Source organism: Geospiza fortis, unplaced genomic scaffold (genome assembly GCF_000277835.1).
Source record: "Geospiza fortis unplaced genomic scaffold, GeoFor_1.0 scaffold166, whole genome shotgun sequence".
In the NCBI taxonomy this organism is placed as follows: domain Eukaryota; kingdom Metazoa; phylum Chordata; class Aves; order Passeriformes; family Thraupidae; genus Geospiza; species Geospiza fortis.
In genome coordinates, this window is record NW_005054310.1 from 3,153,404 (window position 1) to 3,168,412 (window position 15,009).

The following is a 15,009-nucleotide window of genomic DNA, read 5'->3' on the forward strand; positions in this document are numbered from 1 at the left end:
CTGGGTTTTGTGTAAAACATTTTAAAAATTATTTATACTAAATATTAAGCAACAGATAAGAGAAAATAAAAATGTTAATTTTGAATTCATGTCAGTTAGGCCAAAAATATAAAAATTGACAAAACACAGATCTTGAGAGATTGGAAGAAATCTTGTCCTTCCTTTCTGTAGGAGGCACAGCTGAGAATTTGACAAATGAGAAATATGGTTTTTTTGGGAAGAGGCCAGCAAATTGCAAAGCCTCACAGGTGACAAAAAGACCAAACAGATCACATCCAAGATCCTGCAAATGCTGCATAACCTTCCACTTCCCTCCCAGTCTAAGTTCACTAAAATCTTCTGAACTTGGTTTAAGGAGCAGATATATTTTCCTCTTTATACAGAAAGAGAAGTAAATGGTTCTAAATAAACATGACATGGAATCCCAGAAAAGCAGAAAGCCCCTAAGCATGGGGATACAACAAATACTCCTATCTTGGCAGCACATGATAATGAAAAGCAAAGGAGAGATGATGTAGTCTACAGCTCTTGAAAATCCACTGGAGTATGATTACATGTGTGTGTGTGTGTGTGTGTTTTTTTACAGACATTTGAAGTAATCATAAATACAACTAGAAGTATTTATGATCAGGTAACAAGATGTACAAAAAACACTATTAGAAAGCAGACTTTTTCTTTAGTCACTTATTTCCACAACAACAAAAGCTTCAAAATCTGATTCTAACTTAATTTGTCTCTATAAATATCTTTAGATGCTTTTGTGCATTTAAATTATTGAGAGAAAACAGTTTTAATAGTACACTTGCACAATGACTTTATTACTTTATAGTAACTTTTCCATTGCCTGCTTTCTGCAATCTTCATGCTGATAACTCTTTGTAGACAGACATTCAGCACCCTCCTCTGGATAGTGACTGAATTTCTGTTCTGCTCTTAGCTTCTGTTAACTCAGCAGTATTAACTCAAGATAATTCCAGGTTTCACAAGACAATAGAGCATTACAGGAGCTACAGTTGCACAAGATCTTCTGCAGAAATAAAGACCAATTCCAACAAACAGAATTTTAAAGTTATCTATCCAACAAAGATGCCAGCAAAATACTTCTTACATGCCACTAAACAGACAGTGTCCCAGTGAAACACTTACTTTGAAAGAAACTGTACCATAGCCCAAACGCCACCATACATCAGCCCTTTAATGAGCCAAGAATCAATGTCTAGGTCTGCTATAAACCCAACCAGCCAAATAACTAGGAAAGGAGTTCCCAGCATCACCTTCTGACGGAATTCCTATATAGAAACAAACACCAGTAAGTAACTCTGTTTTCAGGAACGGATTGTATAATAAACATGACAGTCATAAAAAACTTAAATTTTCAAGAAAATTCAGGGAGATAAATCTTCACAAATTTTTCTCGTTTCTTGTCTTTACATACCTCCAATGAATTTGCAAGGAAAATACACCTTCCTAAAATTATATTACAAATCAATAACTTTGTTTTAGAACTGTCTTCTAGAGACATTGCTACTAATCCAGAATCAAGGCAACATTAGCTCTTTTTAACAAATCCATAAGTGTATGAACTGCCACACAGCATATGACAATGTCGGTAAATTTTTATTACTCACGTAACTGCAGTTTTTAAGCCATACTGAAGCATCTATTAATAAACATAGGACCTTTTCTGTCTTACACTGTGTGAACACAACTCCTGATGAGAGCACTGAACTCTTTCCAAATAATTAAAGTACAGTGATAATGAAATGTACAAACCACTTCAGGTCAATAATCACACCATTGTTATAGTATCACAGGTTAAAACCCAGACTGCAGCAGTACTTTTAGCATCTTGATGCAATGTATCTTTATTTAAAAAAACTAAATCAGTGGTAGCAACACTTAATATCCAGCACAACACTCTGCCTGAGTTCGATGGATACTAAGAAGAAAACATTAACTCTTTTTAAATTATCAAACAATATGTAGGAAGACAGTTCTTCATGCTAGAGCAGTATGTTAACCCTTACACCCTCATTTATGGCCTCTTCCTATCTGCAGTATTAAACAATACTCTGAGAAGCAAAAGGCCTCCACATTAGAGATTCATGTATTACTTTATACTGCTAAGACTGACTGCTGCTTTCATTCAACACAATAACAATAAACAACACATAACTAGAGAGGAGATCAGAGTTCAGGATACCCAAAATGCTTCTTTCCTCAGCTACCTGAGAGTCAGTTTTGGAACGTCTTGGCTAACCCAAACAATACATGACCACACATTACCTTCCTAACATTTTCTTTTAGCTAGCACAAAAACTAAGTGTATAGAAGCTTAGGGTTTTATTTCCTCCTGCCCTAAATAAAGCACTTTTTTCCCTTTTGCAATCACTTTAGTCATAATAAAAAGACATTCTTTAAAGCTGAAATGTGGGGAAACCACAGTCCTGAACTTCTTTTAAACAAACACACAGGTCCCCAAACCAAGAGCAGCTGTTAGATTGATTTACACAAGTGTTATGCTACTACTTACCTTATCTGCTTTTAGTTTTCTCAGAAAGGATGGACTATCATACCCCTTTGCCTGCCTTGCTTCTTGTAGATGATTGATCATCCAAACATTCTTCCTTTGTTTTGCAAGATCAAGTGGTGATTCTCCCTGTCAAGAGTATAAATGTGGGAAACATCCAATTTAAAATGAAACACATTTGGAGCACTTATGAAACAGAAAATTGGCTGTTAAAACTAACACAATTTAAAACAGTTTAGCTACTGTTTCTGGCATACTTTTTGCTCTGCAGCTTACTTGACACCAAACATCATTCATTCCTTTTGGTTTTTCACTCTTTCATAACTATACAAGAGTGCACAAGTGGCATATTAAATGTATGATTCTGACGAGATGTATGTCCTCACAGTAATAATTGTTGCCTTTAGCAGAGAACAAATCTATATTCCACTATTCTACATACAGTCTACTACTCTATAAAGGAAGGACTGTGCTTCCCCCTTAGCTATTGACAGGCAGCAGAAATCAAGCAAAGAATAAGAACTTGTGACCCACTGGATCATGGAAACTCTCCCAAGTCTAAAGCCTGACTTCTTTGTTAATTCTCTGCCTTTTGGCAGGCTGAAGTTACTAGTATTATGGAATGCTTCTAGGATTTTTTTTTCCACCGGCCTAATGTTCTTAGGTTTATTTCAGTTATGGAAGTCCTAGGAAGAAAACATGAAAGAATAAACTGAGTGCTGATATCCAACTTATTTCAAAATTCTGAGCTTTTACTCTGAGCTTGTGTTTCATGTATTTTGGGTGCCAAGCCAGCAACAGCTCATGTTTTTACTTCTGTAATTTCAGAAAGGACTAACAGATGAAGCAAAAGAGAAACACAGAGTGAAAGATACAGGGACCAAAGGTGCCTACTAAACTGATTTGATTTTATTGCTTTTTAAACACTTAGGAAGAGAGATAAATGAAAAAGTTATTGACTTGGTCTAAAATTATAGAGGAGGCAAGAGACAACCAATTGCAGGTACCTCCAGCTTCAGTTTTGCATTTGACTCTTCCTCTCTTCTACTGGAGTTAACTCCCCTCCTAAACAAATCATTCATGGAGGCTTGAAAAATGGTTGAATCCTCCATCGCTCGGCCCCCTCCTAAAAAAAAAGTGAGACAGGTACTAGAAACTGAAACTACCCAGAAAGGGCAATAATTACTACAGACAGAAGTGATTTCAAAGATTAAAAACTGCAGTTAGCTACCTATGTCCCATAGAAAGGCAACGGGCACTGAGTACTTAAATGTCATCTCTGCCTTTGAAATCTTGCTCCAAATCTTTAAGAGAGTAAATAGCATAGAATATAAATTATGAGGTGAAGCTTTTTGCTACTTAACAGGACCTTTCACACCTTCTGTGTGAGAAGTTCAACTAGAAAAATCAGCTAAAAAAGAATGACCTTCTGACTTGGCTTCAAAGTTATTTAGCCAGATGTTCAAAAAACCAGATTAAATTAACTCCATTCTCAACAGAAATGCCTGAAATCAAACTATAGGTGCCTGTTTTATCACAGGTTTAATAGCACCTTGAATTGCTAATATCTAGGAAACTCCAGAGATGCTGTTGTTTTAGTATCACCTTATATATCCAGACTGTAAAGATTACCTGTGGACAAGCAATCCCCTCTGGGAGTTGATCTCCCAAGTAAATCCTGAAGTTGTCTTGGGGTCCAGCTGAGCATCCCTTCCACTAGAGGGCCATGAGACACCTAGGAACTGCCTAGATAAAAAAATTGAGGGAGCTTTAAAGAAGTCTTTGACTACGCCTCTCATCATCTGGCCATTTTAATATTCTCTTGTCTTTACAGGAGTAGTTGATGGCTGACTTCCTTAAAAATTTAGAAAAAAAATGTATTGGGGAGATTAATCTAGTAACATACTTAAAATTGTCAGCAAGCAATAAGGCTTCAGTAATACATATTTAAAGTATTTAGATAGAAGAAATAATCTGAAGAGTCATTACAATAGGGAACTGTACGTGCAGACTTCCATGGACAAGCCTAAGATACACTGCATAATCAAGAAACTACATTTAAAGTTCAATAAATGATTCACTTATAGATAAAAAAAAAAAGGAAATCTTTCTTAGACCATAAGAGCTTTTTTAGGTCTCTATGTTACTCTACTAAAAAAAGGAGTTTCTGCTCATACTTAAATAAAATTTACAAGTTTTCCCCAAGTCCCCAGTGATAACCTGGCTCCTTGGGAAATCCTATTCTTGTTGCCCAACCTGTCCACTGGTCTGGCAAGAAAATTTCCTTAAGAAAAAAATCAACCAAACAAAAAACCCACTCTTACTTTGATTACTGAAATACAGCTTCCAACTCTAATATTAATCTAGTTCTCAAAAACGAAAGAAGTATCTTGCTACCAAACAGAAAATATTAATTTCTTGTACAGCATAATAAAAAGAGAGTAAATAACAAAATAGGACTAACTCACTGCTTGTATCAAGCTTTGCTCTAGGATAGGAGCGCTGCTGTTCAAATACTTCACAAACTGTCATGCAAAGTAAAGAACACATTGCTGAGATGACTGGTCCCAATTTGTTCCAAGTCTAGGCAGCCAGCAGCACGTGCCTTTCTAGCACAGACTGACTAGAGCTGATTAAACAATGAAGTCAAAGCTCAGATCTAATATTTCAGTCATGTCATCATTTGAAGAAGATGAACAGCTTTCAGCCAATGCATTTCTGTAATATCAGCTGTCTCACCACCATTCTTGGTCTATTCCATGGGCTATCTGAGAAAAGGAATTCACTAAATAGTGCTGCAGGAATCTGGAACTGACTGCATCAGAAAGAAGCCTTTCACAATTCCTTTTATTTCTGAGGCAACATAAGCCAAACACTTAATTTGTTTTTGGCTCAAAAAAAACTTTGGCTGAACAGTCAAAGGAGGGGCACCAAACTGAGTTTCTATTGGCCTTTAAGAATCAACCAAATGTTTATATTTCCTATATATTTACTACCACCTAAATCAGCATCCATTATAAAGTCACTGGCTGGATGGCAAAACTGCCATTGCTCAAATGATTTTGATCCTCTGAAGATCCTAAAAAGCTGGGAAGGCATGAAAGAAACCTAGATTTCACTGCAGAAGATAGGCAGTGGTCACTGAAACCAGACACATACCTTCTGGCATGACTGGAAAGGTATCATGATCCAGCAGGTTCAAAACCCTATTTTTCTACTGACTGCTGCTGTCTGTCAATAAAGAAGGCAAGACCATGAACTACTTCAGGCTAGCATATACTTTCATAGAGTCAAACACAGAAATTTTTGTTACAGATTTCATAAGAGTCCAGAAATGTAGGTAACGTGACGAGTTTAGAACTCTTGTCACACTAATCAGTCTGCCAAGACAAGTAAGGTATGACATACCAATTTTTTTCCCATAAAAACACCTTAATTTTTTACCATAGGTGGCATAGGAAAATAGCTTTTCAACACAAGAAGTGAGACTAGAATCATAACTCCTTCACACAACTGACCTTACAGACCAGGAATAATTAATGTATCTTCACCTCAGCCCATGCAAGAGGCTAGATGATTTGTTCTAAATACGTATATAGGTGATTCCTTGTAATGAGTTTTCATTCATGATTATGAACATTTCTGATATTCTGAAGTGGATGTAGGACCTAAAAAGCTGTTCCCTTAGAAAGGCTATTCCATGCTCTCCAAGATAATTGATGTGTACTTTTTTTTAATATATATATTTCTATCACTTGTGGCCAAGCAAAATAGGCTCCAGCCATCTTAATCAGTAGGAAAAATGGCAAAAGGACAAATAAATTAAATGAAGTTACAGCTGGGTTTTCAAGAATAACCACTCTGCCTGTAACACTCTTTAAGTGGAAAATACAAATATCTGAAGAGAAACTAAGTAGAGAACTCTTTTTCTAAAAGTGATTTCTTCTCTGACACCACAGATGAAACAGCTTGGGTAGCAAAATGCATCTAATTTGATATACAGAGTATCTGGAAGTAATGGACAAAACCACATTCCAAAGGCACACCTTCCAAGGCTGGAGAAGCTCCAAGTCTACGGCAGAAATTCTAAGAGCTGTTTTGCTGGTCTAACATATGCTGGAGATGGCTCTGCTAGTACAGAATCTAGATTCATAGTTTAGAAATTCTGGTAATCAGGCAAGTTAAGTTCACATGCATAAAAAGAGCCCATTTGCTTATTTGACTCTTATTGGCATTTTCAGACCTCCAATTTGCTTACTGGCACTGGGAGACCGACTAGAGCATATGTCAGCTCCCTGGACAGGACTGAGATGTCTCACATTTCACTCCCAACAAACAGTCACCCCAGAATTTCACTAGAAGATATTTGGTCAGGTTTCCAATTTTGCATCCAAATACACCAGTCTTCACACATGCAGTCTAATTGCACATCCCATTCCCATATATTTACACATAATCATTGTTAAATAATTTACTTGAGCATCTTTTATGGTGCAAATCTAGTGGTTATGCATTACACTTAGGAAAAAAATTGCCAAATGACACGTTAGTGGCATTGCTTTTGCTCTATCTTCATGATCCCACTACACCCACAATAATCCCAACAATACTGACAATACCCACCTATTCTTAAGATTTATCATAGTCTCTGTTATTTCTGCCTCAAACCACTTACAATTAAACCAGACCAAATGTTTACCTTAATATTTTGAGCATCAACATTAGCTCCAGCTTCTAACAGCAGACTAATGACTGTAGTATTTCCTGCTAGCACAGCCCAGTGCAATGCTGTGTTTTTGTGGTACTTGTCTCCCAGATTAACCGACACGTTAAATGTAAGTAGTAATCGTGTTGGATCCACACTAGAAAAGAAAATTCTTGTTAGATCTACAGATGAACTCAAATACATCCCAACTTATTGCTGATGTATTCAGTTTCTATGAAGATCATTGATCAGGTACACTATGTAATAGCAAAGTGACATTTTTTGCTGCCAATTATGAATGACTCAAAATCTCTTCCCACCAAAACCAACCACTATTCTGTTGACTTTAAAGGATCTCCTGAAGACAGCTCATTCTGGGATATCAAGAAACATTTGTTCTACAACTCTAGTTTTTGTTTACCAAAATCTAACACTACTAACATATTTGTAAAAATATGCACAGGATTATATACTTAAACAATGAAAGTACAAAACATGTTATGTTTCCACCTCACAATCCAGAAGATGAAACTAAAATGGGATGTGAATGCTGGCAATAGCAAGTATTGCTAAGAGCTAGTTTGGTTTCCCCCAATAAGAGAGATAGGGCCTTCCAAACAGGAATCTAATTCAGATATTTGTTCTTTGGAGGAGTGTTATTTTTTATCCATTTTTTCCAGTCATCATCACAGGAAGGATTAGTGAGCACTTCTTCATAGTACCCTCTCTCCTGAAGAAGTCATTGTACTGTGTTTGGCTGAAAACAAGTAAATCTTCTCCACAGTAGCTCCTACTGTGCTGTGTTTTGGATTTGTGACCAAAGCAGTACTGATGACACAGGGATGTTTCAGCTATTGCTGAGCAGTACTGACACAGGGTCAAGGCCTTTGCTGTTCCTCATGCTGCTCCTACCAGTGAGCAGGCTGGGGGTGCACAAAAAGTTGGATGGGGACACAGCAGGGACAGCTGATCCCAACTGACCAAAGAGATATCCAATACTGCATGGCAGTGTGCTCAGCAATAAAAGCTGGGGAAGAGAAGTAGGAAGCAGGGGACATTTCAGAGTTACAGCATCTGCCTTGCCAAGTAACTGTTACAGGTGACAGAGCCCTGATGACCTGGAAATGGCTGAACTTCTGCCTACTGATGGGAAGTAACAAATGAATTCTTTATTTTGCTTTATCTATTGAACTGTCTTTATTGCAACACATGAATTTTCTCATTTTTACCCTCCTGATTCTCCTTCTCATCCCACTTGGCAGAAGTAAAGAAGTGGCTGTGTGGGGCTGAGCTACCAAGTGGGATGAATTCACAATAACCATAAATTAAGAAAGATAAAATAGCAACAGCGGAAAAAAAAGAAAAAAAACTTCGAAAAAACTCCCTAAACCAGTCACTACTATATGCCACTTGATTAACACTAAGATAAAGTCAAAACTGCATATATTACCTATGTGTTCTGTAAGCTGCCCACATTAAAGGTGTCATTCCATTTTGATCCATCATATCTACATCCTAAAAAAAAGAAAAGAAAAAAGAGTTGGTGAGGTAAGTAAGCATACTCAAGATCCAGCAGATGAAATGTTTGCAATGAGAAGCAGTGTTCTAAGACTAATCATCTGAATTGGAAGAAAAACTGGCAAGCTTTTAGCACTCAAATAGTATTTAAAAAATGAAAACAAACATTGATGCCACCATTGCCAAAAAAATAACTGTTCCAATCTATTTTGGAAACTATGAAACAGTCACGCTGTGTAAAACCAGTAATTTCTAACTTACAATTAATCTTCAAGATTAAAGATATATACAGGTGGTGTATTATTGCATTAAAAAGCAGAAGAAAATTAAAATAATGCACCAATATTTGAAAATATACCTGATAAATTACTATAAATACCACTGTCTGGATCCTACATCCTACTAAATGCTAGTTGCACCTATTTTTTCACTTGCAAAGCAATTTTCCTTAGTTCAATGAGTTCCAAATGTATTTATGTATCTGGATATCCAATTAATGAACGCCAGAGAATTTTAAGATTGAACAAAAGCCATTAATGAAAACAACCTCCTCAGAAATAAAACAGATCTATAATCTCTTTCCCCTCCTGCCTAGAGAAATTGGTAATTCCTAAATATTTTGAGGCAGATTAGACTCTCAAGCACATTTGGGCAGAGTTCACAGACCAGCACTAACAAAATTACTGCAAGTTAACATAATGCAGGACATGAACAGTTTTCCTTAGAGGCAACAGAGCTATGACAACATTTCCTACACCACTTCTCTCAGTTCTTACTAGGAAAATTACATTGGAAAGCACTTCAATGAAGTCATCTGCTAGAGAAATTCCCGCCAAAAACCCAGAAAGTAACTGATGTTGCTTTCTGTCATCTCCAGAACCTCCTCTGCTCCAGTACTCTGGGATCCCTACTCACACTGCTGCTAGCCTGACCCAGGCAGCTGTTTCCCAGAAAATCCAACTTAGCTCCTCCAAATAATTGCTTTTAAAACACCTCTAGCATGCAGATTACTTTATATTTCTGAGTTTTTATTCTGTTGCTTAATTTAAAAAAAAAAGGTTATTTTAAGAAAACAGTTGATGGAGGAGAAGAACAGTTACTTGATTTACTTGCTTGTTGTTTGCCCAGGGTACTTGTATAGGTTAGATTCTTTTGAGCCTACCAGGACTATGCAACTGCTGGCATTGCCAATTAACCCCCTGTGGTTGAAATCATGAAGGAAGTTAGAAACACAGCCCAATCTCAAGTTCATTCATCCTTGAGAACGTGACTGATTCACAGCTCACACTGTGTGAACAATGTACTTGGAGGATTGTACAAATTACTGCAACATGAACAAGCACTCCTTCATCTTTAGCCTTCGTATAGAAAAGCGCCTCTTTGTGACAGTAGGAATGTGCTTAGATGTAAGTAGAACAATTCCTTCAATGATTCCACCTGACCAAACTACACTTTGCACACTAGATGACACTCAGCTAAAAGAAAAAACCCAAACCCATCAGCTCCAGAGCATTCCCTAGATGCAAGTTACCTAGGCAGCCTACAGCTACTACTCATATTAAGCCACTACATTGGCTGAAGCAGATCCCTTTTCAAAAGAGCTTTAATGAGAGGCAAAGCAGCTAAGATTCACTTGCACACTGCTGTACAGATGTAACAAAGATGATGTAGCTGTGGATAGCAGACATGTGCTCCAACAAATCTCTCATCAAAAATTCCTTGTTATTTCTCCAGATCACTACTATAACCACTGATTGAGACATTTCAGAAAGAAAGCTTTGCTCCTGCTTTTTGCCAAAGAGAGGGCTGAGGCAAAAAATTAAACCTTCAGCAGCTGGTTCATATTAAGAGACTGTTCTTCCATTCTGTGGTGTCCAACAGGCACTTTAACATTACTTTCTTGTTCAACTCTCAGTGACAGATCAGGGCTCATGGAGGGGTGTGCCTGTGCTCTTAGGACATGGTGCAAGCACTGCAAGAACCAAAGATTCAAACAATATGTGATGCAATGCTCAAAAGTTGCACATACTGCTGCTCTTTGCACATGGTTCAAGTTTGAATTCTCTGGACCACAACAAGCAAAATTTCCTCTTATTTCTAAAGTAAAACAACTCTAGTTCTGAAGGAGAAAAAACTTTTCACATGCAAAGATAACCAGACTTAATCCTAGGACACTAATACAACATTGCACAAAAAGCTTTTAGTGAGGCAGAAATACTGGGGAGAATGAGCTTTCGGCATGAAAAGGTGTTGCAGCAACTCTTCTGCTGCTTAATACTACTTTCTGAAAGCAAGAGTTGACAAGGAAGGATTCTGAAGTGCAGCCAGAGATCAGAGCAGCATTAGGCTTACCAGGAGATTTAACAAGCAATGGTCAAACCAGTATTGTGATAAAATATGCACAGAAAGCATCAAGAGATCCCACTTGGAACTACTTTAAATCACACAGAAAGGAACCAGGAGTCTGATCCTTTTTAAAACCATTACTGCTTATTTCACAAAACACAGACCTTCATAGAAAAGACCATCACATCCTTGCTCAGAATCCTATTCTCCATAAGGAAAAGATCTCTTTCACATGAACCACTGCCCAGGGAAAGGAAAAAAGGCTTTAAAAGCATACAGTAAAGAAGATTTATCAGTAAGGCTGATGTAAGTCTGACAATATTTCTTAATCTAGAAAAGATGTGCTAGTTACAGACTAGAAGCAGAGATTTTTTAAGATTCCTATTAAAGCAGAGATTTTGTAAGAGTCCCATAGAACAGAGCACAGACCAACGAAGAAGACAACACAGAACTAAACCTACTCCATTCCTTCAAACAAAAGCCCTGTTCTGAATACCCTAGTCCATCAAACACAATCAGGCTTGAATCATAAGGAAGAACACAACTGGACTTATAATTCTCTAAGTAATGTGCTCTGGGTTGGTCTAGGGAAATAAAATATTTGGTTCAGTGTCTTAATGCTGGCCTGAGCTTGGTGGAGAGAAGTAGCCTCAGTGGCAACTGAGGTGACAATGCTTAGGAGCACTGCTCATGGATCACAGCACCAAAGTAACCACATCTGCTGGTACCACACCAGCATCTCTCAACCTAGATGCCACCTACTTCTAAGCCATAGCTCAGGTGACCCTACGTAGCTCGAGACATTAGTTAACACACAAAACTGTAACTCTGAAACTAAAAAAAAGTACTTGATGAGTAAGTGCTAGTTAAACTATGAAAATGATAGTTGAACTATGAGTATGAAATAGTTAAACTGTAATTTTAGAAGTAGAATATTTTTTACATAATTTTACCCTACAAGCAACCTTACAGTCACTCATTATCTGTGATTGTTACCTCACATATGCACAGGATGAGAACATATTATTTAACCATTCATATACCACATCTGTATCCTAACTTATTCCAGGTGAATGTTTGTGTATGCAAGCTCCTGATATGCCTCTAAGCACAATATCAAGCAGTCAAATTGTACACTGCACATTATTAAGTGCCTTCAAGCTCTTTTTCAGTTTTTCTTTCTCACATTTTTTTAATAAAGGTCTTACCTAAACTTGAACTGTGCTACAGATTCTGTTACTTGATTTCTCATTATATTTATATCATGTACCTGTACCAGGCTTGATTTTGACCCAGGCAACCTAGTGACAAAAACAATATGTTCAAATTCTGATACAGCCAGGTATCAGTCTTTCACAATTCAGTAAGAAAGCAACATCTATCAGCCACTGCTGCCTCTTGGCTGAGTAGTACTTGCTGGCATGAAAATGGGTTCACTTCCAATCAAAGCCAGAGTGCATCTGACCAAGAGTTCTTGCCCTTTACTCAAGCTTCAGATTGCAAATTTTACCATTGATTGCTACAGCCCAGAAGAAAGTGAAACAGCAACACTGAAGTTGGGTTCCAGTTTTGTCTCAAGAATGGACAAGGTAGCAATTAGGAACAATTTCTTAATCCACCTGTCAGTCCTCTATTCTGTTATGAAAGTTGGCTTTTCTTTGACCACACTCATCCACAAAGGCATGAGGATCTGAACTAACACAGCACAACAGCCTACACTGACCCTCATTTTGACATTTATTTAGCTGTCATTTGCCACACAGCTGCTAGAACTAGGTTCAGAACAAGGGCTAGCCTACTCTTTGGATATAAGGGAACCTGGTCTCTGTAAAGACAGAAGGAAAATAAGTAGCAGTATATAGGGTAAGCCCACAGAAGCAAAAGCAGTTCAAGTTTCCAAATCCAAATCTCAGCACCACCAGGAAAGTGGAGAAAGAAATAAAGAGAAAAAATTAATGACCTCAGTACCAATTGAAGGAAACTTTAAAAATAGAATCATGTATCTCCCATGGTTTCTAGATAAACTAAAGGTTCTGTAGTTGTATGTAATACAGCTAGGGAACAATCATTTTAGTGATTGTTATTATAATGCTATTGATATTACTAGATTTTAAACATACAAATCAATACATAATTTTTCAAGTGGAACTTTTTGAAACACTGTGAAAAATTACTGTTAAAATTAATTTAAATTTACATCATGGAAAGAACACCAAAATCATATTTGAAAATATTTGAGAGATTTAATAAAAATCAGTGTTTTAAAAGCTATTTATAAGAAGAGCTATTTTCAAACTAACAGTTTTAAATTTTAAGGCACTTTTTGTGTCTTTATGTATGTACTCATGTAAAGACATACAGCTTCTTTTCAATTGAAGCATTATATGTTCAAATAAAGAGGACAAATCTCTATACAAACATGAAGACAAAAACAGGGAGACTTCATAACCACAGTAGAATACTTTAAAGGCTGTTAGTGCTTTACTAATGCTATGCTCTAAGCAAATTCACACTTGTATAATTCCAGCAAGATTTTTCTGGTAACATAAAAGCCACATACAATTATACATAATTTGAGAAGAAATTACAAAACTTGCTCCTCTAAAAACACACTCCTCTCCAATCATTATTTCTTACAAAACAGCAGTTATACAGAATAGGATCAGACTCTCCTTTTGCCTAGCTTACTCTTTATCATACACTAAGTACTGTTTTACCAAACAGATACAAACTGAATACTGCCTGGAGGAGTAGCTTGGGGTTTTTCACATGTACAGGTGTAAGTAATTTTCTGCAGCAAATTACAGTATTTGTTTTACACAGACCAAACTCACTGATTTAATATTCTACATGACTCATTGGATCATATCTCACTTGGTATTTGAAAGAATAAGCAGAATAGGGAAATGTGAACAGCATTAGTAGGACTGTCATACAAGAGGAGGGCTTTGACTTTCCTATATGGTTTACGCAGTAAATCAAATCTGTGCTTCAGGCACATGCTGATGGGTGAGGAAATCTACAAATTACAGCGCAGGGTGTGTAGCAAAAACACAATCAAGTTCTTGAGCAGACAGAATGACAGATGAGACATAACAGGAATAGTAATGAATACACATTATATACACACTTCACAGATCTAGCAGTAATATAAGGGGTAGCAAGAAGGTTTGGGGTTGTTTCATTCTCATTGAAGAATTCAACAACACTTGCTACCATTGTCATAGCTACATTCAAAAATTAAATTCATTAGAAATAAAGAATGAATCAGAATTTCCATATACTACATTAGGCAGGTGTGAATCAAAGCCAAAGTATTCAGATGACTGTTGTAGGAAATTAGTTTAATAGGTGACACATCAACACTGTAATCTACAAAAAGGACAAGGAATTCTTTTTATATTTATTCAAGCAAATATTTTGCATCTCCTTAATGACAGGTTTAAGTTTCAACTGTGTTCCTGCTCTAAAATTTACCAGAATCTATTTAAATATGGTATTACTTAAAATTTACCTGTCCCTTTGCTATCAGGTAAGCAACAATCGAAGTATGTCCAAACTGGGCAGCCAAATGAATACAGCTACATCCTTCTCCATCAATTAGCGACGGATCTGCCCCATATTTCATCAGCTGTACAACCATGGATAAGTGACCCTGTCTAAATGTAACAAAACACAAAAAACAAACAACTGAATAACTATATGCAGGAAAACTATTAAAATTTGAATAATGAAACACAACAAGTATGTTAAGCAGTTAGTTACACTATCAGAATTCCCACACTTTAACTCATACTTTAAAAACAGCAACTGCCATGATCTGATTCTCCAAGTGAGTAAGCGAACTCATTCATATCAGAAATTATATGCATATAGTGCACTCATCGCATGCAATTTGCTTAACTGTACT

General features: G+C 36.8%; 1 protein-coding gene across 1 annotated transcript in view; it reads right to left on the reverse strand.

Moving 5' to 3' along the window:
* Positions 1 to 15,009, reverse strand: part of ZDHHC17 (zinc finger DHHC-type containing 17) — a 96,943-nt gene that overhangs the window by 21,040 nt on the left and 60,894 nt on the right. The window contains exons 5-9 of the mRNA XM_005419206.2: positions 14,614 to 14,758; positions 8,686 to 8,750; positions 7,230 to 7,392; positions 2,534 to 2,659; positions 1,147 to 1,289 (exon numbers count right to left, since the gene is read on the reverse strand). Coding sequence (XP_005419263.2) covers positions 1,147 to 1,289; positions 2,534 to 2,659; positions 7,230 to 7,392; positions 8,686 to 8,750; positions 14,614 to 14,758 — 642 coding nt within the window. The remainder of the gene's footprint in view (positions 1 to 1,146; positions 1,290 to 2,533; positions 2,660 to 7,229; positions 7,393 to 8,685; positions 8,751 to 14,613; positions 14,759 to 15,009) is intronic.